Source organism: Opisthocomus hoazin, chromosome 9 (assembly GCF_030867145.1).
Source record: "Opisthocomus hoazin isolate bOpiHoa1 chromosome 9, bOpiHoa1.hap1, whole genome shotgun sequence".
Classification (NCBI taxonomy): Eukaryota; Metazoa; Chordata; class Aves; order Opisthocomiformes; family Opisthocomidae; genus Opisthocomus; species Opisthocomus hoazin.
Window position 1 is genome coordinate 21,337,381 of NC_134422.1, and position 27,250 is coordinate 21,364,630.

General features: G+C 36.8%; 1 protein-coding gene across 2 annotated transcripts; it reads right to left on the bottom strand.

Moving 5' to 3' along the window:
• Nucleotides 1–1,254: 1,254 nt before the first annotated feature.
• Nucleotides 1,255–26,875, bottom strand: SLC38A11 (solute carrier family 38 member 11). 2 transcript variants are annotated; one of them, XM_075431051.1, is made up of 12 exons: nucleotides 26,572–26,875; nucleotides 23,971–24,088; nucleotides 23,475–23,549; nucleotides 21,131–21,265; nucleotides 19,364–19,429; nucleotides 17,591–17,697; nucleotides 16,965–17,044; nucleotides 8,856–8,926; nucleotides 7,725–7,886; nucleotides 5,918–6,030; nucleotides 5,111–5,242; nucleotides 1,255–1,917 (listed from the first exon to the last, which is right to left on the bottom strand). In XM_075431051.1, the coding sequence occupies exons 1-12, from the start codon at nucleotides 26,614–26,616 to the stop codon at nucleotides 1,672–1,674; spliced, it is 1,350 nt and encodes a 449-aa protein (XP_075287166.1). In that variant the 5' UTR covers nucleotides 26,617–26,875; the 3' UTR covers nucleotides 1,255–1,671. The 2 variants fall into 2 exon arrangements, with proteins under 2 accessions (XP_075287166.1, XP_075287167.1); XM_075431052.1 differs by lacking the exon at nucleotides 7,725–7,886.
• Nucleotides 26,876–27,250: the final 375 nt, after the last annotated feature.

A 27,250-nucleotide genomic window follows, 5' to 3' on the forward strand; every position in this document is an offset into this window, starting at 1 on the left:
AGCTCCATCAGCAATGAAAATATTTGACTGACCATTACTACCTTAGAGTCTACACTTTTCAAATTACAAAGCATCATGAAACAAAAGATCTTTAAATCTGCATTTATACAGTAGAAAAGACTTGTCCTTCATAAAGGATATGTAAACATGATTTAATATTGACACAGCCTCAGCAGAATCTTTAAGCTGAACAGGCAATACTACAATGCATCCTATAAATTAATCCATTGACCCTCTAAAGCAAGGCTAGCATATCATTAATACTTGAAACAGGGCAACATATTTCAACTGAAGAAATGATAAAAAAATCAGTGAAAAGAACAGAAAAGCTCATGAGAGATTATCACCATCTAGTAACTCTTGCTTAAAGATCTATTTACTGAGAAGTCTTAAGTGAAATAGCTGTCACGCAGGACGAACTGAAGACAAAAACCATCATCAATCTCATTTAGCAGCATAAAAATGGAGTAGCATTATACATCTAATTGTCAAGGAATGGTTGGCAAATGAACCACAATGATCACAATAATGCAAAAACTAACTCAAAGTCCACAGTTTGATTTGATAACAAAACATTTTCAAAATCCCAGCACTGATACAGAGGATACTCATATTATTCATTCTCAACTTCAAATTACTCATATTCTATAGGCTTATGTGTGTGTGTTTATATATACATATGTATGTACATACATATATATACATACATGCATATATATATGTGACTCCTTTATGTTAAATGAATTTCGGAGAACGTAACAAATCACCAAAATTTAACAAACCATGATGAAATCAATAGCCATATATTTAAAAGAATCAGAGGACTAGAATGTAACCAAGTTTAGAACGTTTTCTTACAGAATTTTCTCAAGCAGCATATGCCTGATAGATAGCAATGTTTCAATCCAGTTTCAGAAATAATAAATAGGGTCATAAATGTAAGAATCAAGCTGTTTCTGTTATGCACATGATTTTCTTCTTTGTCAATCCTGATTTTTTTAAAAAGACTGTTTACTTGTATCTTTATAAATTCACCTGTGTGGATTTATTCATGCAAAGTCTTTTAAGTAGAAAACCACATATTGGAACAGTTACAGTTGAATTGTATCAGTTACAGTTCATTTCGAACACAAAATTGCCCTTGACTCAAGAGCCAGTACAAGGGATGCTTTCAGCACTAGAAGACTGTTATTGCAAAATCAGACACAATTAAGGGGGGTCTTTCAATTTAACAGCAGAATTTTAACACAGAGAGAGAGACATACTTTCTTCCTGGACTTCAGAAAACTCCCATACTACAATGTGCTAATAAATACATATTAAAGGATTATAAAATTGATAAAACCTAGATGACACCAATAAAACATAGGACATGTCTGCATTCCAGACTAAGTTAAACAAAATGCAGAACTTTTTTGATAGGTTTGCAAGTCATTCAAGTAATATCTACTGAAAGGCACCTCTGAGAATTTCTGCTTCAACAGCTAAAACTTCATAGTCTTCTCTGGAGAAGGATGGCAGCATAAAATCAAGTATGTAAATACAGTTACAGAGTTTAAAATTCTTAGTGCATATCAAAACATAAAAGCTCTTTGTTCCACTCTCCTTTAAATCAGCATGTCTGGTTTGCTGTGAGATGTACCTGATCTAGGCTGGAGACTGGCGTGGTACCTATGGTGGAAGTGTAGTGTTGGGAAAAGAAACATTACTAGGGAAGCAGTAGAACATATCTTTTCCATGGCTACATTCCTGGGGATGCAAGATAGTCAAAACAAACCCAACTGTCATCACTAGCACACCGACAGCAAGAATCAGGCAGGATATGAGGTTATCTGAATGGTTCCATCGCTCTTTGGACAGCCTTAGATAACACGCTGTTGGGATGATAAAAACAAGTGGGGTAGCACTCAGAACTCCCTGTGTGTGGGAAACAATAGAAAAAAACCCTCATAAGTATGTATATTTAGATGTGAAGAACAAAAACTTTAGTTTTTAAATAGTTGTGATTAGACTGATGCAACAGTAACTCCAGAGAACAGAGGCCTTCTCCAGTGTTGCTATATGGAAAACTTTCCTTTTGAAATCACAAATAACTTGCAAAAATATCCATAAAACTGTTTGAAATAATTCAGATTTATTTAAATGCTTTTGCTTTGCTGACACAGAATAATATTTTATGTTGCAAGCACTATTAAATCTCATTATCAGAAGTTTCTCGGCTTCAGAAGTACACTAAAAGTCCAAACATAAGTTCAGCAATACTGTAACTTACTTACAATATTTAAGATTATTCCATGTAAGACTACATATAATACTGCCTTTAAAAAAAAAAAGTGCAAACATCATGTAGCAGTTCAGAGAATTCTGATCAATTTCTACATTTATGATCTGATTTATGTTGACTTCCCTATGAAAGCAAAGCTCCCTTTGAGAGTAGAACACCCCCTCTTATTAAAAATTCAGCTCCTCTTTAAATGCTCTCTTAGATAGGGACAGATAAAAAGCACCTGCTTAAATGATTTTTATAGTAAAGCCACTGCAGATTGACATATGAGTTAGATGCCAAAAGAGAGCATTTTTATGCACAAACTTTTTGCATTTACTTTGTCACATACGTGACAAACACTATGTTTCAATGTAATTATGGTGAGGTAGTAATCCAGCCTACGGAATATCTTTGCATCATCGTTTGTACAAACTTTTGTATATTTTTATGGTAGAATCTATTAACAGTGGTCAGTACAGACATCAAAAACAGGTACATGCGCAAAGTATCTTCTTCGTAAAAACTGAGACTCTTAAGTAGGTGAAGCAACACAAACCAGCATCCCAGTAAAAAAACAGCACAGCAAAATTCCCTTGACTCCCATAGGACTGAACGATTTCCCTGGGGAATTACCACAGGGCAAACACAATGGCTTGTGTTTTAAAACCAGACAGCAGGGAAAAAGTAAGCAGTCAGAGAAATAGCAGCAAATGGCATCTGTGGTGGAAAACCAAATGACAGTTCTTCTGTTGGACAGGAAGCTTTCTGAGAAGACAGATCATCTTTCCCTCACATGTAAAGACTGCCTATTAATTTTTCTCTACTGGTGGACATCAAGACTGAACAATCTTTCTAAGTGCAACGATTACATCCAATAAATATATACAGCTGTACTATCAAATTGTCTCTTAAAAAGGAAAAAAAAACAAATCACAAGATATGAGCTACCCACTCAAATGCCTGGCTATCAACTTCTATTTGTAACTGAATCAAGCTATCAGCTTCACTACTGAGTAACTGCTTAGCCCTCTCTGGGTAAAGATATTGTGCTGCTGGAATGTTTGCTTTTGAGTGACTATTTTAAAACAAATTCCAAACAGGAATCACACATATTTATTCACGCTACAAAGACTCAGTGGCAGTTCTCTGGTGTAAATTTATTCTTAACACATTATACCATATAATAAATGTAATACCATATAATAAATGTATCTATATATAGATATCTATGGGCGCACATAGTTAATTAGGTTCATTATACCAGTATTTGGATATTTGGCCGGAATAGGCATGTGTGTATGTATGCACACTTTTAAATACTTCTATTGGTGTGTATACACACATACAGGTGAATTTTCTGCATTTGTAATGTAAAAACAGAGGGGAAAAAAGACGGAAAGGAAATTACCAACAGATGCCATGAATGAGAAATTTTAATGGAAATACGCATCCTGACCAAACCAATAGGAATATTGTTTATTTTGAGCTAGTTATAATTTGGAAAGCATTAACGGAGAAGAAACTATGTAGGTAAAAGAAACTACGTAGGTAATTGTTTTAAATAGAGGGTAATTGGATAGCTTATCTGAATATTCAGACCTGTTGTATAATATCACTGCAAGCATGGCCTGCTAAATCATTGCTACAAAATCCCTCATTACTGCTCTGTTAGCAGATAAACTGCACTGTGGAGCAGAACAGTGTACATGTATCATAATGTACATACAAATACATGTATCACGTAGCATTAAGAACAACTCCGTCTGTTTTGTTCCACCAGTTTGAGGTAAGTATGCAATACATGGCTTGAAATTGTCAATAAGTGCATGGACAGGGGCATAAGCAGGCAATTCTAAAACATATCTATAACGAAGCAAAGGCTGCCCTTAAAAAGTTTGCTCCACCTTCTAACTTCTCTACCCCGGAGTATGATATTTCTACATCTCCTTTACTTATTAAAAATAGCTGACCTGAAATAGAAGGTAAACTGTTAAGACAAACAATGTTTATCACAAATGTAGATTGGATTTTTTTTTTAACATTTCCTTTGATTAAGGGTACATTCTGTGCCAAAACAGACTGACATCATCTTATAAGCCTACTTTGCTAACTAGTAGTCTAGGACTCTAGTAGACTACACTGCAGTTCCAACCAAAAAAGTGACATTAAAGTGTTAAAACTGGTTCAAGCCAGTAAGCGCCCTGTGTGGTCTGCCTGTCAAGCTCCATCTCTGCTATGAGGCGAGACCAGACACTGGAATGTTTACTGGCAAACAAAGCAGTTTCCTCCTAAAAATTGTACACTCAGGTTATGAAATTACTCAGTTTTCATCTCTGTTAAGCACAAAGCAGGGAAAAATTCCAGTTACTGTCTCTGTGGTCTCACTACTACTGGTTTGTTCTTTCTACTCCCCCACCTGTTTTTTGCCCCTCTGGCACAAGGCAGTCATTAGGATCTGCCCCAGTGTTTCATAATTTGCTAACTTCATCAGAAGCAGGGATTAGAGAAAGAAATGCTAGATTCAGTCCTGCAGTACAGTTAGGATGAGTATTCCACTGCATGTGGAAATCACTACATTCCACTTACATTTGGTAAGTCAGAGCCACTTGCCATATTTCCAGAACAGTTCTAAAATCCCTCCTCATTCATATGAACTTCATTCACTGAACTTCCTTTCTCCTTTAATTATCTGATCTTGAAGTAGTAAATAATTTATTTTTCTTCTACTAACATTTCTACTGACTACTATGTTGAATTACTTAAGAAGTAGACCTGTGGATTTTTCAGAGTTCTGTTTTATAAATAAGCGATATATTAAATAAAAGAGTATACAGGTTCACTTACATTCAGCTCTAAAACTATCCCAAGGCAATCATACACTAATGATACACCAGTCGCCACAGCAACGATAACTACTGTCACAACAATATGGAAAACTGTTGAGAGGTTCCCATGGAAAAACACATTGGCAATCACCTGAAACAGAACCACAATTTTAAACCTTGATTTTGCTTTTCATGTTAACACACAGCTTATTCCAAATTTTCTAAGCTTAGGAAACTAAAAGAATGGGTGAGATTACACTGACTGAACTTTACCTATCCTGCTTCAAGAAAACATCTTCATCCGCTTCCAAAAACAACTTACAACACGCATTACTAAAATTGCAGAACACTTGCAAGAGCAACTTAGTTATACCTGCAGGATTTAGGGCATACTTACTTTCTTCTCATTTGCCCACTACACAATAAAATCCACTTACAATTATTTACTGAACAGATGTATTTCCTACATGTAAATACTTTCACAAAGCAAAGCTAGTAAGCATGATAAATATGCTATTTTTGGCTATTCTCAACACAATAAAAACAGTGGCATTTATTCAAACTTGGAATTTCAAGCAGTCCTGATAGTATTAAGTAATTATCAATACAACATCGGATAATCTTACAATAAATATAATACAACATTATATTGCCAGAATCTAAACAGTACAACTAGTACTTCATACTCAGTGCATGCAGCAGGGTATGATATGCTGATATTTACTACACATCAACCATTGACTTCAGTTACAATATGTATTAATAATGTGAGAATATTATTACTCTATATCAACCTTGATAAAGGGAGAATGTAATAAATTCTTACCTCTCTGGTCACAAAACATTCAAGGGGGAAGGTCAGAATTACAGTAACTCCATAACAAAACCTTCCAAATGTAGCAAGGTTGTCATCTCTACAGTAGTTTTCAAATATATCTCCTGAGGCACAGCAAAACATCACTTAGTTTTAACTTTATGTCATTTGCCTATTTGCAAATTGAAGTGTAAGTTACTGGAGTTACTGTAGTAATTGAGACTTTCTGATCTCCTCTCCTGACACATATCAAGAAATTGTAGTTACAGTCACAAATCGCACCCAGGAGGAATTTTCACCTTATGCTACTAGTAGTAGTGTTTTTATTCAAGTAGCATTTATCTTTAAAAAATATTTTAACATACACACCTGTTATCCTCCCCTTCACACAGATTTTGTACTAGATGCTGGTGTTTGTTTAAATAAATATGTGACAGATTCTGAAAGAAAGCTTGTATATAAAAGACGCATTTCCTTTAAAAATGTAATTACTAGAACAACAACAATTACATAAGGAAGACCAGTGAGTTACCTCTGGAGAACCACATTTCCCTGATAGTATCTAATCATAGCAGGTAAGCCGCAGTGAAGAATTTCACATATTCTGACCCCAAAAGCCCATTATGAACATATGGATTATTACCTAGCAAATCTTCTTACATCTAACAAAAAAAAACTTGCTAGAGAATTCAAATCATCATCTTGCTTAGCGTATACCACAAAGAATCTGGTATAATGATCTCTGAGGCACAACAGACACTGCAAGATAGTGACCACATGATCTGTCAGGTCTTTTCTACCCGATTGCTATACTGTCTTACGATTTGCTACTTTTAGGATCACAGTGGCACTGAAAAAGCAATAAGGTGAGAGAAAAAGGTAAGAGAAAACAGCCAAAAGATTTTGACAGGAGAGACAGAAGGTAAGATGGAACCTGCTTACAGTAGAGTCATATGCAAAGGGATAGCTGGAGTCAGAGCTTTCTATACTTGAAATACCACTTTGCACTTAGTCTAGCTGCAGTTGCACCTCAAACACTAAGTCATTCAGCATCAACAGTAGTGGAGGCAGGAAAAAAGCACAGATAAACCAGTAACCCCCATTCTACAATTCCTCTGTTCTCAGCTACATGCTGCTGATCATCAGGAAAGAGAAAAGCTTGGAAGTTTTCTCCTACAATCTAGAACAGCACTATTCAATAAGAGGAAATCTGCTTGCTTATGAAATGTGCACTGTCCTGAAGAAGGTAATGCACTGAAGAAATTTGTGCCTTGTTCTTCTGAAAGCACCTTTTCCACTTTGACAAAATGATGTTAAATAGTATGACGTAACATGGATTACATATATTTATACATATATGTATGTATGTATAGCAGAACAGTTGTTGTAAAGATAGGAAATATCTCTAGGCCAGAGCTAGGATGCTGTATTAGCACAGACAGCAAAAGATACAGGAGAATGTACGGAATTATATGCCATCCAGCCTGTAGAAAAATCAAACCAATTTTTGTTCTTACTGCTCTCTTCTACTGGACCACATGCTAAATTATAGATGCTTAGTCCTCAGCAGTATTTTGATTACAGAAGTATTCAAAGGGGACTTTCACCGGTGAGGCTTACACTTGGGAATCTGACACCTATTGGCATCCTGTTTTTGTTGCTGGGTAACTAAAAGGAATGTTCTAACTATTTCTGTCCAAACACAGTATGATCTTGGCATTTTTACAATCACTTAAGATATAAACAGTAAAAGTCAGACAGAAAGGTGGAAAAGTAAGGATTACAGCAAGCACCAAAATTGAGGGATCAAGCAGTTTACCTTCTGTGTATCCTGTAAAAGTCATGTATCCACATGCAGCAAATGCCACACTGATAACAACAGCAAGGGAGACAGATGCATGTGTGACTCGAGACCAGTTCTTTAGTGTGGGTTCTTCCAGAGACCCATATATTAAAAAGCTGTTATGGTTGCAGATGAATGCTGAAACACATCAAACAGTTAAAGCAAATGTATGAACTCATGCATCTATGTATATAAAAAAAAATTTACAGAATGTGTACTCCAAGGTAGGAGAGACATAGCAGTTTGAGCCCACTCACTATTAAATACAAATATTAATCCTGCAATGAGTGACAAAGATAAATGGCTTGAACTTTTATTTACTTCTTTGATTTGATGAATATTCATCCTGAGATGATTCTGATTACACTACGCTAAAATGCCACGCCATTTCCCACCCTCCCCATCTCCATTCCACCTCTATTTCCTCTTCCTGCTCTTCTTTTGCTTAAGAACCCAGCAGCACCTTTGAGATTCTTTTTTAAATCCACAGAGCCAATTTCTACTTTCAGACTTCCTATGAAGTCTTCCTACCCGTTTTAGGCAGCAGCAAGCATCAGGAGGCTTCAGATTATCACAGCGTTAATCAGAAGTAATATACCAGCTCCTCCAGGCAGGAACAGATTTTAGAATGAGGATAATGGAGGTGAGTTGAGACTCACCTGAATGGTTCATTGTGAGAAATGGGATGCAACAGGCACTCTAGCGAATGTATGCATTGCAGTCTAAGATTTTTCTGTTAGAGGTTATCCAAGAGAACACAGAATGATCACAGCCTCCTCAGTTTATCAATTAGAGTAACCCTGTTGGTGTAGGTGTTTTAAGACGACCTGGGCAGTTGAGCTGGATTCATGTGCCACACCACTCTCTCTGCTACAGTGGCAGTAGCCTCTAGGGCCAGATGGGCAATCAATGGCGGTAATGTCTTAAACCACAATGATTACATTCACCTATGGATGACTCAAAGTCAACTTCATTTTTTTTCTAAACAAGCTGAATGTCAACATAAAAAAAAAAATTAAAATCTGCAATTTTTACATCAAAATAGTAAATAAACTAATTTCTCAACAGTTGATCCATATATTGAAAACACACAAAAAAATTACTTACCAAATGACATCACCCCAACGGCTTGTACTGCATTTGATTTTGCAAATATCCACGCATTTTCTGATTTGGGTCTAAAACAGACATTTTTTTAAATAGAGTATCCTCTTTTCAACTATCAACTATTAAATTTTTAAAAATCAACTTTCAATTATTAAAAATAATCTGAAATACTATGCTGTAATACAGAACCGCTAGTCAGATCTCCAGAACTCTCTGAAGTAGGCCACAGTGTTCATCAGTAAGTTGAAACTAGGGAGATATTCTTCTCACCTGCCTTGTTTTGATTAAAGTATTTCTGTAACCAGTTTTTACAGCCAAAAATGTCAGCCTGTTTCAGTGACCAGTTTTGTAAATAAACTCTTGAAGTCATCATATACCAATAAACGGCAACAGGGAAGGTAAAAGCTGTTACTGATTCTGACTAAGGTTATCTCAACCCAAAATCTCTTCTGACTATTTAGAGGCAATTTCTTCCTTTGAGTTTGCACATGTAATCCACGCAATCTACAGATACTTTTTTCCTAGGCTACAAATCTAGTGGGGCAGTTTGCCTTTCTTGGCACCTGTTCCAACTATTTCTCATAGCAAAAAGGATTTTGCTAGTTCCCAAAGGAGTGATAAAGTGTAAGAGAGTATACAAAGACTTGTATAATCAGGCAAGAATGTAATATCCCCCAAATCTGGTCCTCTGTATGCCCACAATTTTGGACCTGTGGTAATTGTAAGTCTTCGAGGAGGACCACAGAAAACCATCAGTAACCTTTGTTAAAATCCATTTGACGCATGAACTTACTCTCTGAAAAAAGAATCAAAATAAAGGAAAGGGGAAGGATGTGAAACATCCTTTCCCAGAACTACAATTTGCTAAAAATATAAAATGAAATTCACAAGTCAGTTGAACATTGTAATATTAAAGCATAGACAAAGCAACACTGTATACAGAGACCTTGCTCTTAAAAAGTTGGCTGCTGTTAACTTTGATTGCTCTTTTTTTATTTATAGGGAAAGCTGTTGCCACCTAAGACCTTAGCTGCTACGTTCCTACTGCCGTAGAAAGCAGCATGACACTCACACCAGTTCTGTGAAGGTAACAATGGCAGCTTTGTCTCTCCCTCTGTCTGGTGATAACTTGCTGGTTTTGACAGCCGTAGTGGCATACGCTATGCTAGGTTTAAAATCCACCCACTAAAAAAAAAAAAAAGACAAAACAGATGTTGCTGTTTCCCCTTTCAGAACTTAGATCTTACTATTTCTTGAGAGCTCAGACAGTCCATCCTTCCTTTTCCATATCATATGAACAGATTATTAGTATCTAATGCACATTCAGTTCAGACTTAGAGCACCTTTTCAGCTCTTAAGATGTGGTTGCTAAGCTCCAGTTTGAAGTGAACAGATCCTGAGCATCAAAATCAAGTTCAGATTTCTGTCCTCAGAAGCACTATATTGTCTTGACTACTGTAATACACTGCTTCTAGTCTTAAGCAGCTGAGTATGACCTAATACATTTTTAGACACAGCATGTAGATGTAATAAATACCACGGATGAAATAGAGATATCTGACATTTTCTTGTGAAATAGGAGTTCTAACCCACTATAGCTGCCATAGTTCCTTATATACAGTAGGCTCCCTTAACTTCATGACTCCGATTTCAAATCACTGGAGATGTCTGTGGACTATTCATATTCATCATTTTGAATGTATCACTTTTCAGGAAAACATTCATATCTGATTGGAAAAAAATGCAGTAATATTCCAAAATAAAAATGGAATATAGAACGCTAACATTACAACTGTTCCATTCTGTAACCACTAGAGGTCAGCTTTGATATCAAACATGCAGAATGAAAATTTGTTTTATAATATTTATCCTTTGACAACATAAACTGTGAAAGTGTCTATACCCGCTTTTCTATTAATAATTAACAGTTAGATTTAATATCCTATAAACCACAATTATTCTACAATATACAGAAATAAAGAATGCTTTTGCACGAAACATTTACTTTCTGTGTGCACATCATGTGCGACAGTATAGCTAGAGATTTAAAAAATGGAATGTAGAAGCATGTGAATTTCAGTTGAAACATTTTGAATAAAATTGCCAAATACTCTAATTAAAAAAAAAAATAAATTACAGGAGCTAGTTTTCCCCCTGCACACTGTCAGCTTATGCACTAGCAATGTGCAACAGACCAAAATATAGCTTTGCTTTATGGATGAATGACAAATCAGATTAGAAGTATTATTTGGGGGGGGGTGGAGTGGGATCCAAAACAACAAAATCCTACTTGTTCAGAAGCATAAGATGACAAATTCCTTCCATTCTAGTTGCAGAACAGAGGAAGAATTTCAGATCCATGATTTGAACACTACCAGCAGATTGCAATGTCATACAATGCATATTGGTACGTACGACATATGCAACAGTATATGACTATTTCTTACAGTAAGTCATATACTGCTTCATGTGTTTTGAAAAACACTTTCATGCCTTGGGAGTAGAGGCCTCACACAGATGCAATATGTAAACTAAGAAGTGAAAGCAACACAGTAAAATATTTCATTTCTGAGTATTTAGAACTGAGTCAAAACTCTAGAGTTGTGACCATATCAACAGCAAATTACCCCCAAGTCCAGTCTGCAGGACATACAGACTTCCGCAAAGCTCCTGAAAAAGGGTACAGGTGACATTAAAATGTCTATATAAAATAAGACTTCAGACTGGGAAAGAGAAAATTGTGTCAGGAAACAGTAGCTGTTAGTTGGAAGAGCCATACAGTGCATAATCACCTAAAATGACTCACAAGACAAAGGGCATCTAATGGAAATATCCAGTATCAAGTGTCAAGGTAAACGTACGTACATCCATTCACATAAATATGTGCATCTGTGTAGGCAGATGCATACATAGGCTGAAAGAGTCTATCACAAGAATACCAGGTAATACTATACCTGTTCTGCTTTTTCAATCCTGCTGCTACTGGTCAAGATGGATTTTGGGGGCTTGTTTTGGTTTTTTTTTTTTTTTAGAAGGACCTTTATTCTGACCAGTTTGACCTACATTCTTGCTTGGAACTGTTCAGGGAAGATTTTAACTGCTGGTGATACAAGAATAGCAGTAGCTGCGAATATCCATGAATGACAAAACCATGTAGCTTACTGCTCCTCACTTAGTGTGTAAAAACACAGGCTATGCCTGCACCAACACAAAGGTTTTTTCGTGCTGGAGAAGACAGAGAAGTAGTTAGATGAAACACAATGAAAGTCAACAGAAGAAATACATTTGTGATACTAAATGCATTTGTTGAGAGCTGTACTGTCTATCATATATGGTAGAAGTTGTAGCATAAAGTAAAAGCCGAGAGGTAATACAACTGTGATTCTTGGAAAAAAGTAATACAAGATCAAACAAAAAGATGTTGCAAGGGAGATACCAAACAGGAAGAAGTCTCAGTTGAAAGTAAGACAACAGCAAGACAGACTGACCATAAGAACCGTCTGTAGGAAGGCAGTGAAGCCTAGCGATGAGGAAAGCCTACAGGTTAAGAAAATAAGACTCTACTCAGTGTTCAGTACAGGTAAGGGAAAGTACTGCATAATAAACATGTTAGTGAGTTTAAAAAAGCTTTGAAAATATTCGTTTTTATCTACATAAGAACAGGGAAAAATGAAAAAGAACAAAAGAACCAGGCAAAGGTTAAGGCTTCCTAGTGGGGTAGAAGGCATTTCACATCCAGATCATGAGTAAGAGTTGAGCAAATTTGTTTGGCAGTCTAAAACAGACTATCTTCTACTTCTTGTAAAACATTTACAATATACTATTCCTCATCTTAAGATCCATGCAATGCAAAAACCTTTTCTGTCATTTACGTAGAAATGCTGCCAAATATAATACAGCAGCAGAGTGCATCAGAAGCAAAATATCTTTAAGGAGGGCAAGAGAAACATATGTTTCCGATCTCAAGCCAGTTTGCAGGTATGAAACAGTGACTAAAGAAACCAGTTAACTTCTAGAGAGGAAGCAAAGTCATACGTTTGACAGGGGAACTACACGCTGCAACAAGCAAAAGACTTCCACTGTTTTGCACTGAGTATCAGTGACAAACCATCAAGCTTAGGTGCAAACCGGCAGTTATCAAAATAATCCAGGAACACACAGCAGATTAATTCAGGTTTAATTCAATGATTTAGACATTTTGGAAATTAATTATAGAATTTCAATTCAGTTGTATTCTAAGGTAAAATATGTTCTTAGTTTTTGTTTAAACTTCAAAAGTTTAAAGATACTGAAAAAGTTTATAGATATTGAATATAACTTCAATCAATATAATGGAAAGAAAACGAGTAATGCTCACATCAGCCTTGAATTTTAATCAAAGTCATCTTGGTTGTTCAAAAACACAGACATAGCAAAGCTATATGTCAGCCCCACTCAGTTACAGCTACTTTAACTCCTTTTTCTTCCTTAATGAACTACTTAGCAGTTCTGTAAATATACGGTAGCTTAGTTTTATTTTTTAATTTCATCACACATTAAAGTCTACCTTTGCTTACTATTGGATTATTTCTATGAAGGAAAAAATCAGCTTTCTACTTTCAAGTTATTTTCCTGAACACTTGGTGTTTCATCCTTGTGATCAGCTGCCAGCTGAGTAATTCTCACATCCTATTTATGTGTAGCAGAAAGTTTTTCCTAGAGATTTATGTATTATGCAGACACTGACATCATGACATTCTTTCCAAAAGAACACCAAATTAAAATGATCCATCTTTACAAGCTACATAAAATACTGCTTTTTACAGCAACCAATGTTAGCTTCAGCTTTGAAACATGAAGTTAGTTTATTCAGTATTAACATACTGCACATTTACAGTTTGAGATAATTCTAACCCATTGTTTTTGATGACAGTAGAAAAATACCCAGCTATAAGCAGGTGGAAATAAAGTACCTCAGTTTCATATTTGTCATAAGAGGAAGTTAAACTAAATAATCCCTCATCATAAACACTTCTTTTTTCCCCCAGAGAACTAACGAGAAAATAACATTACTATAATGCCAACGGACAACCCGCTTCACTCCCAAAGCAACAACAAAAAAAAAAGCAACACTCCACAGATTCACAATTGCTGTTTTTCAGCCTACAGTTTCAAGCACATCAAATCATCAAAAACAGTAACAACGTTGCTCTTTTGCTGATGGTCTAACACATTGCGGAAAGTTTCTAGGAAAGATAATATTCTCTGTTGTCCAAATAATAGATGTTATTTTCAACTAGAACATGAATTGCATTTAAGCAAAAAGAAAGTTTTATCATTCCCAGATAATCTTGATGTACCTCTCAAAGGGAAGCAATCTTCACTTTGAAAAATCTAAAGGCAAGTGAAAACTGATTACTACTCAGCCAGTAATTCTAAAAGTGGGAAGATATCTGAATGGGATTCCAGTGGAACCTGACCTGAGTCCAGCACTTTTGAATGTATTTAGCAGTAACTTCAACGATGGAACAAAAAGTAAGAAACATCCTTAACAGATAGCATGAAATGTGCAGTTAACACAAGCATGCTAGAGAACAGAGTGAAAAAAGAAAAACCATAAATATGTTGGTAAATGGAGAATCATCTGATGAAGCAGTATTCAATTCTGTAATGACAAATTCTACAGTGATTGCAGGGGAAAAATAGGCTTCACAAGAACAGGGCAGGGGGAACAAGTAAAAAAGCACCAAACTTCGTGAGAACAAAGAAAGGAAAAATTGTCAGCTCATGGTTCTGCAGTGAAAGACGTGGTGCTTCTGTCAGACTGCAAACTCAAGGCATGTCCACAGTGTCATGCTATTTTCCAACCTAGGTTACATAAACCGGAGCGTGGCAATCCCCAAAAGATACTACTGAAGGGGACCTCAGGATGCTTTGTGTGTGAAATACATCAACCTTTCTTCTCTGCTCCTCAGTAGGAATACCGCAGGCAGTTGCTATGAGATCACTTTAATTTACAGAGAACTTAAACCAGCCATTGAGAATGCTCAGTAGCACAGGAAATTACAAGAAAACAAACACTAAAGGAACTGTGTTTATTTGGTTTATACAAAGCATCATCAGAGGGGGAAAAGTTACAGCTCTTTACAGGTGGTTGTTTTTCAGCATTTTAAAAGGAACAGTTTGCTATCCATATCCACTGTGGTTAGGCCAAGAAGCAATCAACATGAAATGCACTAAAACAGACATACTATACACATTTAGAAAGATTTCATAACAAAAAGCTAGTTAAGAACTGGAATGGGAAATCATGGAATTGCCAAGAACAAACTGGACAATCACCTGTCATCAATGACAAGCACACAATCAGTTTCGCTGTGTAACAATGGCAGGGATTAAATATTCTCTCTTGGGTGCATTAAGCCTTTACCTAGGACTGCACAAATTCTCCTCCTGTATGACAGATCTGAGGACTGTGTTTCATAATCATTATCTTTTAAATCTCTTCGAAAACTTCAACTTTTATTTTATTGTAATAAGGATTCACAGTAAATGTGTTATTTACTTGTTTCACTTGTTATAATACTATGATAGGAGACATATTAAAATATATTAGTGTTCTTTATTCTCATTGCTAAAAAAGAGATAGCATACCATTATACCATTAACAAAATATTAGGAGGGTTTTAATAATTAAAGTGTAGGCCTATTTCTAACTGTTAAAACAAATAGTTAAAATAGATATTCATAGAACATTTGTGAGGCAAAAATTCTGATTAACAGTTTAACAACTTGCTAGATGCATTTTTGAAAACCAGAAGTGTAAAGGCAAAAAATGGAAGTTTCTAAAGAATTAAAAGGTAAAACTTCAAGAATCACTCTAAATGAAACATTACATATTTTAAGAAAAAATAAAGCCATGCATTCCATAATTTTCAGTAGATCACAACTGTTGAGAAGAAATGTTACCATAGTAACAAGGTCATCAGTAACCATTATATATAGCTTCTTCCTTTTTTGACAGGGGATTTTGAGATTACCCTTTCAAATACCCTTTCAACACAGTATGAAAAACATGCTGCTTAACACACAGAATGAAAAACATGCTGTTTCAGAAAGACTGGGGGGGGGGGGGGGAGTCCCACACTGTTCTGAGTGCATCATTTTATGGATGACAGACATCATCATCTGGTACAACTTTAGAAACTGCTATTCTAGCCATCTTCCCAGCATTAAACATGAATACCCTGCAATTAACCCATGTATCACAGCAGTAAGACAAATGAACAATTCTGTGTAACACTGACGAAACAATCATGGTGGAAGAATCCAGTTCTTACAGAAATATTAGAAATACTATACAAAACTATTCCAGTAAATACAAAAGCACATTCAGACACAGAGTTTATCATCTTATATTAACATATCTTCACATTTAAAGGGTAGGGAAAAAGGCAGACTGTCTAGGGCATAAAGGAAAGAGAACAGATTCATAACACTTTCTTGCAATCTAATTATAAAAATATTGCCACAACCCCCATTCATGTGCACTATATTGTCTAGAACACTCCAATGTCCAATGTTAAACACTACTTCCAGAGTATGAGTGCTGGAAAACAGTTTTGCATGCTTATATTGTTTTCTCAAACGACAGAATAAAGTTTTTATTACTGTGTACTCTTTTTTCATTTTTTTGTATTTAATTTTTGTTTTGAAATCATTATATTAAAAGAAGAAATATTCCTAAGATACTACCTATTTTAAGATTGTAAATATAGGCCATCTGACAATAATGGACAAAAACTGAAGACTTCTCAAATGACACATAATCTCACATGCCCATTGAGAAGCCACCTGCTATTAGCCATGTCACCTGCAATTTCCAATTAATCTGTAGGTTTTTTGAGACTTTTTCTAAATTTGCTTATGTGCAATAGAAGGAAAAAAAAGGATAAAGTATGTTTTTTAGCAGTGTGTTTTGTATTATTGTTAATACAGATTTAGTTTTTTCAATTATCCATCTCTCCCAAAACAGCCATGTTCTAAAACTAAGCAGATAATACGTAATAGTGAAATAACAGATTACATATGATGAAAAATTCACTTTGTGACAAGTATAAGAATACTCACACTTGTGGACTCAGTGTTACTGTTCTCACCATCACAATAATCAGGATGACAATAGTTAAAATCAGAGAACTAAGGGATACCTGTAAAGGTGAAAACATAAATTCAGTCAGTAAACTGCTGAAAGGTTGTCCTTTTAGCAGCATAATGTACCTTTTTTTTTTAAACAGAATAATGAACAAACAAGTAAAGTTCTAAATACCACATCAAATATTTATAATTAGAAAGCTTGTCCTATATCAACATCTTTTAATTTGTGACTCTTTTTGAGTACCTAGCCAACTGCAACTGTTTGCCTAATTTTAAGTGATATTCCCGTTTAAATATTTCTGATCAATGATGCTCAGCATTTCAAGATCAGGCCTATACCACGCAGTGCTTCACAAGATTTGAGTTCTATTAGCAATAGATAGAAAAATTCCAGCGATTCATTCGGAGACCAAAGTTTTGCTTAAATTATTCCAAGTTTTCCAGTATTTCTTGGAATAGAAGGTAGTCTGAACTTCTAAAATACTTCACATGCTCTAGCCAAATGCGACTGAGTTCAAATACATTAAGTTACAACTGGCACTTATTTTCTAATGGCATACAGAAAAGTAAACCAAAAATGCACTGCTATTATGATTTACCTTTCCCAGTTTTGCTATGTCTTGATATAAAGATATAGGCAAGGTAAAGATGATGGTGGTAAGAAGAATTATGAAGTTCCGGTCAGTAAGCACGTTATCTGCTCCAACTAAAGCAAAAAAAGAAAATAGTTTATTTCTCCAAGAGACTGACATGAGGAACAGATTAGTTACGTTTAAAAGGCTAGGAGAAGCAAACTCTGAAGTTGACCAGGCTTTTATCCCCTTTACTAAAGCTAAGTAACACTGAAATAAAGACTAGGCATTAACTAAACCTGAGGGAGCCACACACAGTATGTGCACAACCACAAGAATTCCGCAAATTCATATGGGATGTATTATACCAAACTTTGGAAGTCTGGCATTTCTACATATAGATTAGTGTTAATTTCTTTCATCATGTCTGGGTCAACCTTGGTAGATTGCGAGTGAAACATTCTACTACTTCTTTCTGCCATTTACTTCTCAGGATTTTTTGACGCTATGTTGACAATAAGTAAACTCTTAAAGAACAATCCTAAAACAAGTTAATTCTGAGTTTTGAGCACATTGTTTCTTGCTGTCAGCTGGCTTCCACTTGCAAAATTCAGATTACCATGTGAAGGCAACACTAATGTTATAATATTCCCTGCAATCAGTGGGATTTATCTGTACAACTGGTGTTTTTTTCAAGCCAATGACAACTTAAAATAAAACATACCTGTTTCAGTCAAGTTACCATGAACCCTGGGCTTGAATGAAAGCTTGCTGAACAATTATGGCTAGAAAGTGACTGGCAATTGACATGGGAAGTCTGTGTTCAGCTCCCTCTATTCTTTCGGAGATTCTTAAGTTTTTCCACCTCTTTCCAGGCAGGCATTCTACCAGCCAGGTGAAAAGATGTGAGTTGTATTGTATATAAATTATCAGATAACTGTCACTATCAACCTGATCAGGTATTCACAGAACAACAGAGTGTGACAGTTAAAACTGCATCCACACCTTGCAGGCTCCACCTGCTGAAAATTCTACTCATGTGGAAATCAAACCGTTCATAGACATTCTAATTTCAACTTCATTGTAGACATGTTTTTTTACGTTTAATTTGCCAGTGAAGAATGTTTTAACTTAGCTGGCTTTGTGCTAAAGTAGATGGCACACATGCACACAAATTGCACCACTGATTCCACTGTGAAAACTTACAGCAGAGGAAGGGTAACAAGTGCATGAGTTAAAAAGCTCAAAATGACACATCTGGTTTTGCAGTGAATATCTAAGAGAACTGAAAGTTACATATGCAGTTCATGACCAACTATTACAGATATGCTTAAGTAAGCATTAAATCCATTATATTATTTGCAAGTCATACAGAATTATTCACTAGATAAAGTGCAATTTCAGTATTCAAATGATTATTATAGGAAATATCTAAAGACGACAAAATATGATGACCTTGTAAATATACCACTGTAGGAGATGACTCCTATTTGCTTAGTATTTCACTGAAGCATGTGGTCTCTTCACTGACACTGAGTCCAATGACAACCAAGGACTAGGATTCATAGGTTTTATTTGAGAAAGACTTACTCAAAAAAAACCACCACAAAAACAAACCACTCAAAAACCCACTCATACAAATAGGCCTCAACTTCTTAAATGGAACTATATTTAAGAGTAATTCAGAAGCAAAGTATCAGGTAGGACTTCAGATTGACATAGAATACTGATCTCTAAATACTTCTGCTATATTCCTATGCAGCACATTTTCCTGTTCTGAATTTTTAAAATGCATCTTACCTCCAGGAATTCTCTGAAAAACTTTAGTTAAAGTGTCTCCTGTTATTATGTTGTAACTGATCATAGCTTAAAGAAAATAATTTTTTTTTTGTTAGTACAAGTCAAATATGAAGTATTTGATAAACATTTAATACGCATATTTTGTAGACTTCAGGATTACATGCCACTATCCCTCTTGTATGAATTCTGGCTACAACGAACAACTTCCAAGTTTCAGGTTTAAAGCAAAATGAAAAAAAAATTCTTTAATATTCCCCCTCCCCCTTTTTTTAAACAGGTACAACCTAAGCAAGAATCCAGTCTGATAAGCCAAGCTCTTGTGTTGACTCGCCATATAAACTTATTTCAGAAGAGGAAGAAAAGACTTTTTTAAATTGTTTGTTTCTAACAGCAATTCTTTGTCAGCTTATTTCAAATTCTTGTTTCTATTTAGTAATGTTCCTATGTTAGTCTAATAATCAGTCTTGCAATCAAATGCACAGAATTTCATTGCTTATGTAAAAAGTTCGCAAAATCTTTAAACCAGGAGAAAGGAGAAGAAAATAGATGAAGATATAAGATACAGACTTCCATTTCTTCCTGTCATTAATAAGAACTGTGGCCTTAACATTCATATCGCATTCTTATCTTCTTCTACCCCAGAAGTATGTTTATGTGTGCATATATGTATATATACACACACTATGTATTTAAATACTCATGTGGGCTTCACCATTCAGACTGCATACATGTAGGTATTGACCTTAACTAATGTACAAATATTAATTGTTGTGAAATTGTATGTCATTAACACTACTCATAGAAATAAATTCAAGCACATATATGCATAACCAGTTCCATGGCAAGGACTGAGATCTTTACGATTCTTTCCCATATTCTCTATGAAGTAGTAATTACATTCTTTTTTAAGTCGGCATGTGTAACATTGCTGCCCGCAGAAACCGTAACTTCATTCCTTTAAAAATCTCAGCTATCTGTAACAAATTCAGACTTATTATTCCTAAAGCAGGAATTCTGATCCGGTACTCTGTGGTCAGTGAGTCCAGACTCTTGGGATCTCAAGCCACCACCTCTTGCAGCCCCATGTGTGAAAACATTAAGCTTATTTAAGATTTAATTATGTAACTACTGTAGAGGACAGATTCAGAATATCACTTTATTTTAAACTTCCCATCTAATTAATTCCTTCCCAGATTATACTTGTTTGTTCTTTCACTATTTCTTCTTCAAAGGGGTCTTGACTGCCCAGTTTCCTAGTAGCTCGCTGGGTTACGAGGCTGAATCAATGTTTTTGAAGAGCAATGACAGCACATAATAATCAAGCCAGATCTGATCAGTAGCTTCTCCAATGACAGTAATACTACATCTCAGAAAAAATATTAATTCAATATACTCCTACACTCATATTTTCCTTTTGTTTTAGGCACATCAAATCTGTGCTCTGTTACTCATTCTAGAACAGAATCTCTTCTTTGCTGTTTCTCATAGCTACTTTTGTCATTAGTTTTTAGGTGTGTGATCACAAATTTCTCTGCTATTACATTTCAGTTAATTTCTATTATTCTGGTCCTGCAATTCGTTGAATTCTTCCTCAGTCATCCTTCAGAACACAGCAAGTAATTTTTAATGATTTTTTTTCTTACAAGAAAGAGGCATATACAGTATGTTTTTTACAGAGTTCTAAATATTTAACCAGTGAAAGAATGAGCTAATGTGAAAAAGCTTGTTATTTATAAAAATTAACATTTATATTTCATGTGATCTTACCAATAAATGGATATAAAAATTGAAGAGTTGAAAGAATTAGATAACCTACAAGACCATATGTTTTTTTGACCATCTCTTGATACGTGTTGGTACTGGAGAGGTTTCCTCCCTTGATCAGTAATATAATGGAATAATCTGTTAAAATATAAAGTTACTGTTAAAGATAGTATGAACCAACTTGTGGTTGGTTACTGCTCATCTTTTACACTCCTTAAAAAAAAAAAGTCTGTATAAAGGAAAACACTGGCACTGGGAAGAGCAAGGATGAGAAATACCACAAATCCACCAAAACCAGGAGTTATAAATTCATATTGGAAGGAAATTCCAGCTCTCCTAGCAGGGACAGCAGATTTCCACTACGATCAAAGGGAATGAGAACAATTAATTATGCAGAGGGCTCCTGAATGGATGGAGCATTTGATCATATCCTGAAATGGGGTAAAATGTGAGAACGGCCTGTGTCACAGTGCTAGAACTCTCAATTGCTTTACTCAGGTATTTATCTAAGTTTGTGAAAGATAAAGCCTGATTAGCATTTTGTGTCTTCTCCATTGTTTAATGATAAAAATATTATAAACATTTTCATTGGATATGTTTAAAATAAAACATGTGCAAAGTGATTTATCTGAAAAACCATGAAGCAATGTGCCTTAAAACAGAGCTGATGTCACAGGTGGAATTACTTCCAGACTGAACCTCAACTTTTTATGAAGAAGACTTCGAAACACTGCTTTTATGTCAAGCTACACTTTAGTATTCAGTTGAGCACCATGGGATTTTCCAGTCCAGATTAGTTACAGCACAGAATTTATTACCTTAATGCAGATGTCTTGACAGATAGTAGCTAGACCTCGTCTATTCCTCATCTGGCTTTCACTTAGCTCGTAATCTATGCTGCGATAGGAACAGTTCCTTTCTGTGAACAGTATCGATGTTTATTCTGGGAATGACTAAAATTACGGAATTTTCACAGTCTTCACAAAGGAGATTTCTACCGTTTATTAATGTGAAAGCCAATCCAAAGATTCCCATGAGCATATGCAATTCTTACACAATATATACTCACACTACAATTGGGAGCAGACAAAAGCAGAGATACAAAAGTGTTCATTATCAATTATGGTGCATACCGAGCTGATCTTGTACAAGATATATTGTCTTTGTAGCAAAGGATCTTGGACTCACAAAACTTGAAAAAAAGATTTATTGTTACATGACCTAAAATTGTATTTGTCTGTCAACATAGGACTACACCCAGTGTAATTCAAAAACATCTCCCAAAATGAAATACAGTGAGAATTGCTAAGTAACAGCTATTTGTGAATTATTCAGTAAAAACAATGGACAATAAATGCTACCGTTACATACTTAGTCTGTACTTTAAATGCTACAATTCAGAAAGCTGTAACTATAGCTATAATTTGCTTGTGCAAGGCATACTCAGCCACAGCTTTAACATAATAAAATGCTGAGTTTAATTCACTGGTTCTGGGCCCATGGTTATAAAGTCTTCAAAATACTTAAAAATGTAAAGGAAAAATCAGATATCCCACAGAAAAGTAACTGAAATTTCTGATCTGTATTTATGCTATGATTTCATTAACGTATTTTGCCATCAGTCATACAGATGATTTTCCATTTGTAAGTAACATACTCCTTATGTCATACTGCTCTCCAGTCAAATCTTGATCATTTATGCAGACTCTTAAATGATATTTTAAGCATCGAAAACCATCAACTGCTGCTCAGCATACAGGAAACAGGATTTGTGCCATTCACGTTGACTTGGTTTGTCGTTTTAAGACTTGAATCCACAGAGTCTTTACAAAAAATTCTCCTTTGATGCCAATGTATTTACTTATTTTTATTTACCATGTGATTTCAAAATTTGCCCCTTTTTGCAGGTAAATCCATTTTTTATGAACAATAATTAAATAAAATATTAAAAAACATAGTACAACCAAATGTTTTCATTCTGTGGTATCTTTAAGAAAAAGGGACACATAACCCACTCAGGGATCAGTTTCTTAATTAGGGTAAAAACAGTGGACTAATACAGGTGATTATGAGGCACAAATAAGAGCTATTCTTCCAAATGTCACCTTGACCTAGCCTAAGAAACTAGGCTTTACGAAAATAAAATGCACACAAAAAGCAGCTTTATATGTTGTGCAGTATAATTCTCTACTTTTACTAAACTGCTCAAGGGATTAGTGAGTTAAAGAAAAACTCTTGTCATTTTTATTGTCATACATATACTCGTTTAAGTTACGACTAAGCTCAAAATCAGCTAAGCGTTGCAAGACTAATGTTCACTTTACAACAGAAACTTCTTTTAGAGTACCTGTGATATAGGCAACCACAAATAAAAGCAGTACTCCAAGTGGAAAACCAGCTTCCTTCATTGAATATGGCAATCCTGAAAATAAGAAAAGGAGAGATTACAGAAGAACTTTTCCAAATACTTATTTGCGATGACAAAAAAAAAATATTCAGATTTAAAAAAAAACTGTCAATCTCCCAAACTGGAACAGGATGTTTAATAAACTCAGAGAGACAGTTTGTAGTGGAAAAAAGGTTGCCTAGGTGTGAAGTTCAGCCAGCACCTGTCCAACCACCTCTCTCTGACCATTACAGCAAAGAGGCTGTAGGGTATTTATCACTGTGACACGTGATCTCAGCTGACAGCTTTGCATTTTTGCACATTAAGCAAATAAAAATAGAGAAAAGTCTTTAGGACCAGCAGCAGAAAGTAAGGCAATAGTGTTATTCTCCAAACTGAATAGTCATGCATATACAAGCAAGGCTGAACACAGGATGGTGAAGAAAAGTATACTTACCTATAATGCCTGATCCTATGATAGAGTTTACAATGTTAAATCCAGCTGATGCTAGACCACTGTTTCCTCCTTTATTCCTGCGCTTACTAACAAGGGCTGTTTGGTCATCTGTTTCTACCTATTTCAGGAAGACAACATACATGAGAAAAATAGGTGAGAACAAGGATTTTACTCACAGTTTATTCAAGATCAAAAAAAATGATCACAAACTCAGGCTTGTAGGATTTTACAGATAGTTTATTCAAGATAAAAAAAAATTGTCACAGACTCAGATAAGTAGAGGTATTTTGTTAACTAAATCCCATCTTGTTCAGTGAGAAATCAAAGGGGCATTAGGCATCTAATTCCCGCATAAATCTGACCCATAATCTTCTGTAATGAAGTATTCTTTGAATAGGTGGAAGGACAGAAATCTATATAAACTCCAAGGTAGGCTGTTAAACAAAGAGCTTTTTAGTCATGTTCCAAAGGCAGAAATGTGAACCAAGTCTTTCTGAAAATATTTTGGCTAGTATGACTGGTCAGTAAAAACATGCCCCTGAATCAGGAGAATGAAATCAATTTCAACAGTTACTAGTAAAGCATGCCAACATCTGAAGATGCTCTAATTCAAGGTTTCATCCAGCATCTGATGTATTTCTGTGTCATCCAATGGTTTAGTTTGTTATGAATAGTTAATGACACTACAAAATTGGCCAGTCCCAGAAAGTTTCTGTGGGAAGTTCTGGTACAAACCAAAGTTCAAAGCACAATTTGTAGCCAGTAGCTTCAAAAATTAAAGTTCTTTTCTTCAAAAAGCATTTCTTCACAAGCATGCAGTGGTCCTCTCCTCAGATCACCACTCTGCTGTCAGAGAACATTTTAGAATCATTCATTAGAAGGTCAGTATTTTAAATGAAGTCACGTAATTCAAAAGAGGAACATGCATTTAACAAAGAAAATGCCTGCCTGTGTTCTACAAAACATTGTGTACTTACCATGAAAATAAAACCACTGTTTCATGGATGCAGGAGCCTATTTAACATATATAGTAGGCAGTACAAACTCAGATGCTTGTTACTAATAGTCCTAGGAAAAAAATTAAATGACTGATAAATCTAAGTCATCTGTAGATAGTGTTATAAGCTGACAAGCATAAGAGTGCCTCAAGGAGGGCTACGTATTTAAGTGGAACCTCTAATCCTTAAGCAGCGCTAATGTAAGTAGAGTAATACTGGCTCAGATCAAAGGTTTGTATAGCCTGGTATTCCATTTCTGAAAGTGGCCATGGAAGGCAACTAGGAAAGAGTATAAGAACATAAAAAACAGATAGTTACCAAACAATTTTCCTCTGCCAGCTTTCATCAGTTTGCATACCCTCGACTTCCCAAAGCAGGTATGTCCTCGGTGCATCACATCCCTTAATGGATTGCTCCTTGAATTCCCCCTTTTTTGAAGCCATTTATATTTTTTAGTATCTGCAATCTCATGTGGCAATGAATGCCGCTTCTTAATTATGCATCATATGAAAAGACAGGTGATCTTCTTTGTTCTGAACCTACCATTAAATACTTCCACTTGGTGTCCCAAAAATTTTTGTATCGTCACAGACAAACCAACCACTATTTTCTACTTATCTTCTCTGTATTACAGGCAGTTTTATAGGTAACATTCTCCCTCAGCTGTTTCTCATCTAGACTTAGAGGCAGTACATTTTATTTCACCACTAATTTGAGCAGCAGAAGCAACACTGTCATTCTTTCCTGAAATTTTAATGCTGATACTTACAGCACAGTACAGGTGAAATTGCACTGAACTAGAACAGTCCAGTTGCCTCTTTTCAGTTGTTACAAGAAAATGAACACAATGTACATTGTACAGCTTGAAGACTCTGTCATGAACCCTGGTCCCTTCCCCACTTGGAAGAGGCACGTTTGAATGGGCAAAAAGGACAAGAAAGCGCAACAGAAGTTGTGGCATAGGTGAAATGGCTCCCACGTGAAGATTAGCACTCTTGAAGCTGCACCTGGACTGCAGATAAGGGAGGGAATGCCTCCTGGGAGGTGTGCTAGGGAGCTATGCTGTGTGGAAGGCTGCGGAAGAGGTGAAGAGGCCCCGCTTGGCCCTCGTAGGGTCCTCTCCCAGGCACCGGCTGCAGACCATGACGCAGCCAGGGGTGCCCAGTATCGTACTGACAGCGGCAGGCCCACCAGGAGATAAGGTGCTCCAGTTCTGGCCCTCAAGCAGGACCGAATTTCCGCTGTGCCAAGCAGCCACAGTTCCCCTACCTCACAAGTGTAAGGCCCCTCAGATTGCATTTTTTTTCCGGTGTGGTACCTATGTCCTACGAAACAGTGGGAAACTGAACGGAGATGAAGAGGCATAGCCGCTGTCAGCACAGCCGGGGAGCCGGGCCGACGCACCGACCCGCCGGGACGCCTCACGCAGCCGGTCACTACAAAGCCCGCCAGAACGGGCCGCCAAGCCCCTCACACCCCGCCACCCCCTCCCAACGTCCCGAGGGCAGTAAAGAGCAGTCCGGTGAATGGTGGCGGGCTTGCCGAGCCGCGGAGAGCCTCCCGCCTCACCCATCCCTGCGGCCGCGGATCTCAACCCCGGTACCTGGTGAGCGGCGGTCGGCGGCGGCTCCCGCCCGCGGCGCTCCATCGCCGGCTGCCGCGGGGAAGCGCGGCGCTTCCCTCACAGCGTCGCCGAGCCGCTGCGGGCCCCGGGAGAGGCCGGGGAGGGAGCGGAGAGGCGCGGCGGGCAGGCTCTCCGGCTCCTCCCGCGTGGGCGGGCGGCGGGCTCTTGTTTGGCGAGCTCGGAAGGGTCCCCCGGCACCTCCAGGGGTTTTGGAAAGGCGTGAGCTTGCGGGCCGGCCTAACCCGCGCTCGGCCCCGTGTCCGCACGCAGACCTGTGGGCTCGGGCCGGGTGCTGGGAGGAGCGCCGGGGCCTCGCCCGCGCTGCCGGGGGTGTGAGGCTGCGGCTCGGGGCGGCTTGGCGTGAGGGGGCGGCGGCGCCTCATGCGGTCTGTGCTTCGCTCGAAACTTCCCAGAAAGTAAGCACTTCTGTCTTGTGTTTGTGAGACCCCGAGTTTACAAAATACTTGTTTATCCCGAATGCCTGAGGAAAGCTTTCTCTGTGGGGCGCGTAGCGAAAACTGCCTGCAAAGTCGTAGTTGCGTATTTGTTGCTTTTCAATATCGATGTTATTTACGAGGCTGCTGGAGTCACCGGTTTTTTCTCCTCAGGGTGGGGAAACTACTGCAAAGAGTGCCAAGTCAGCAAAACGGGAGTAAGT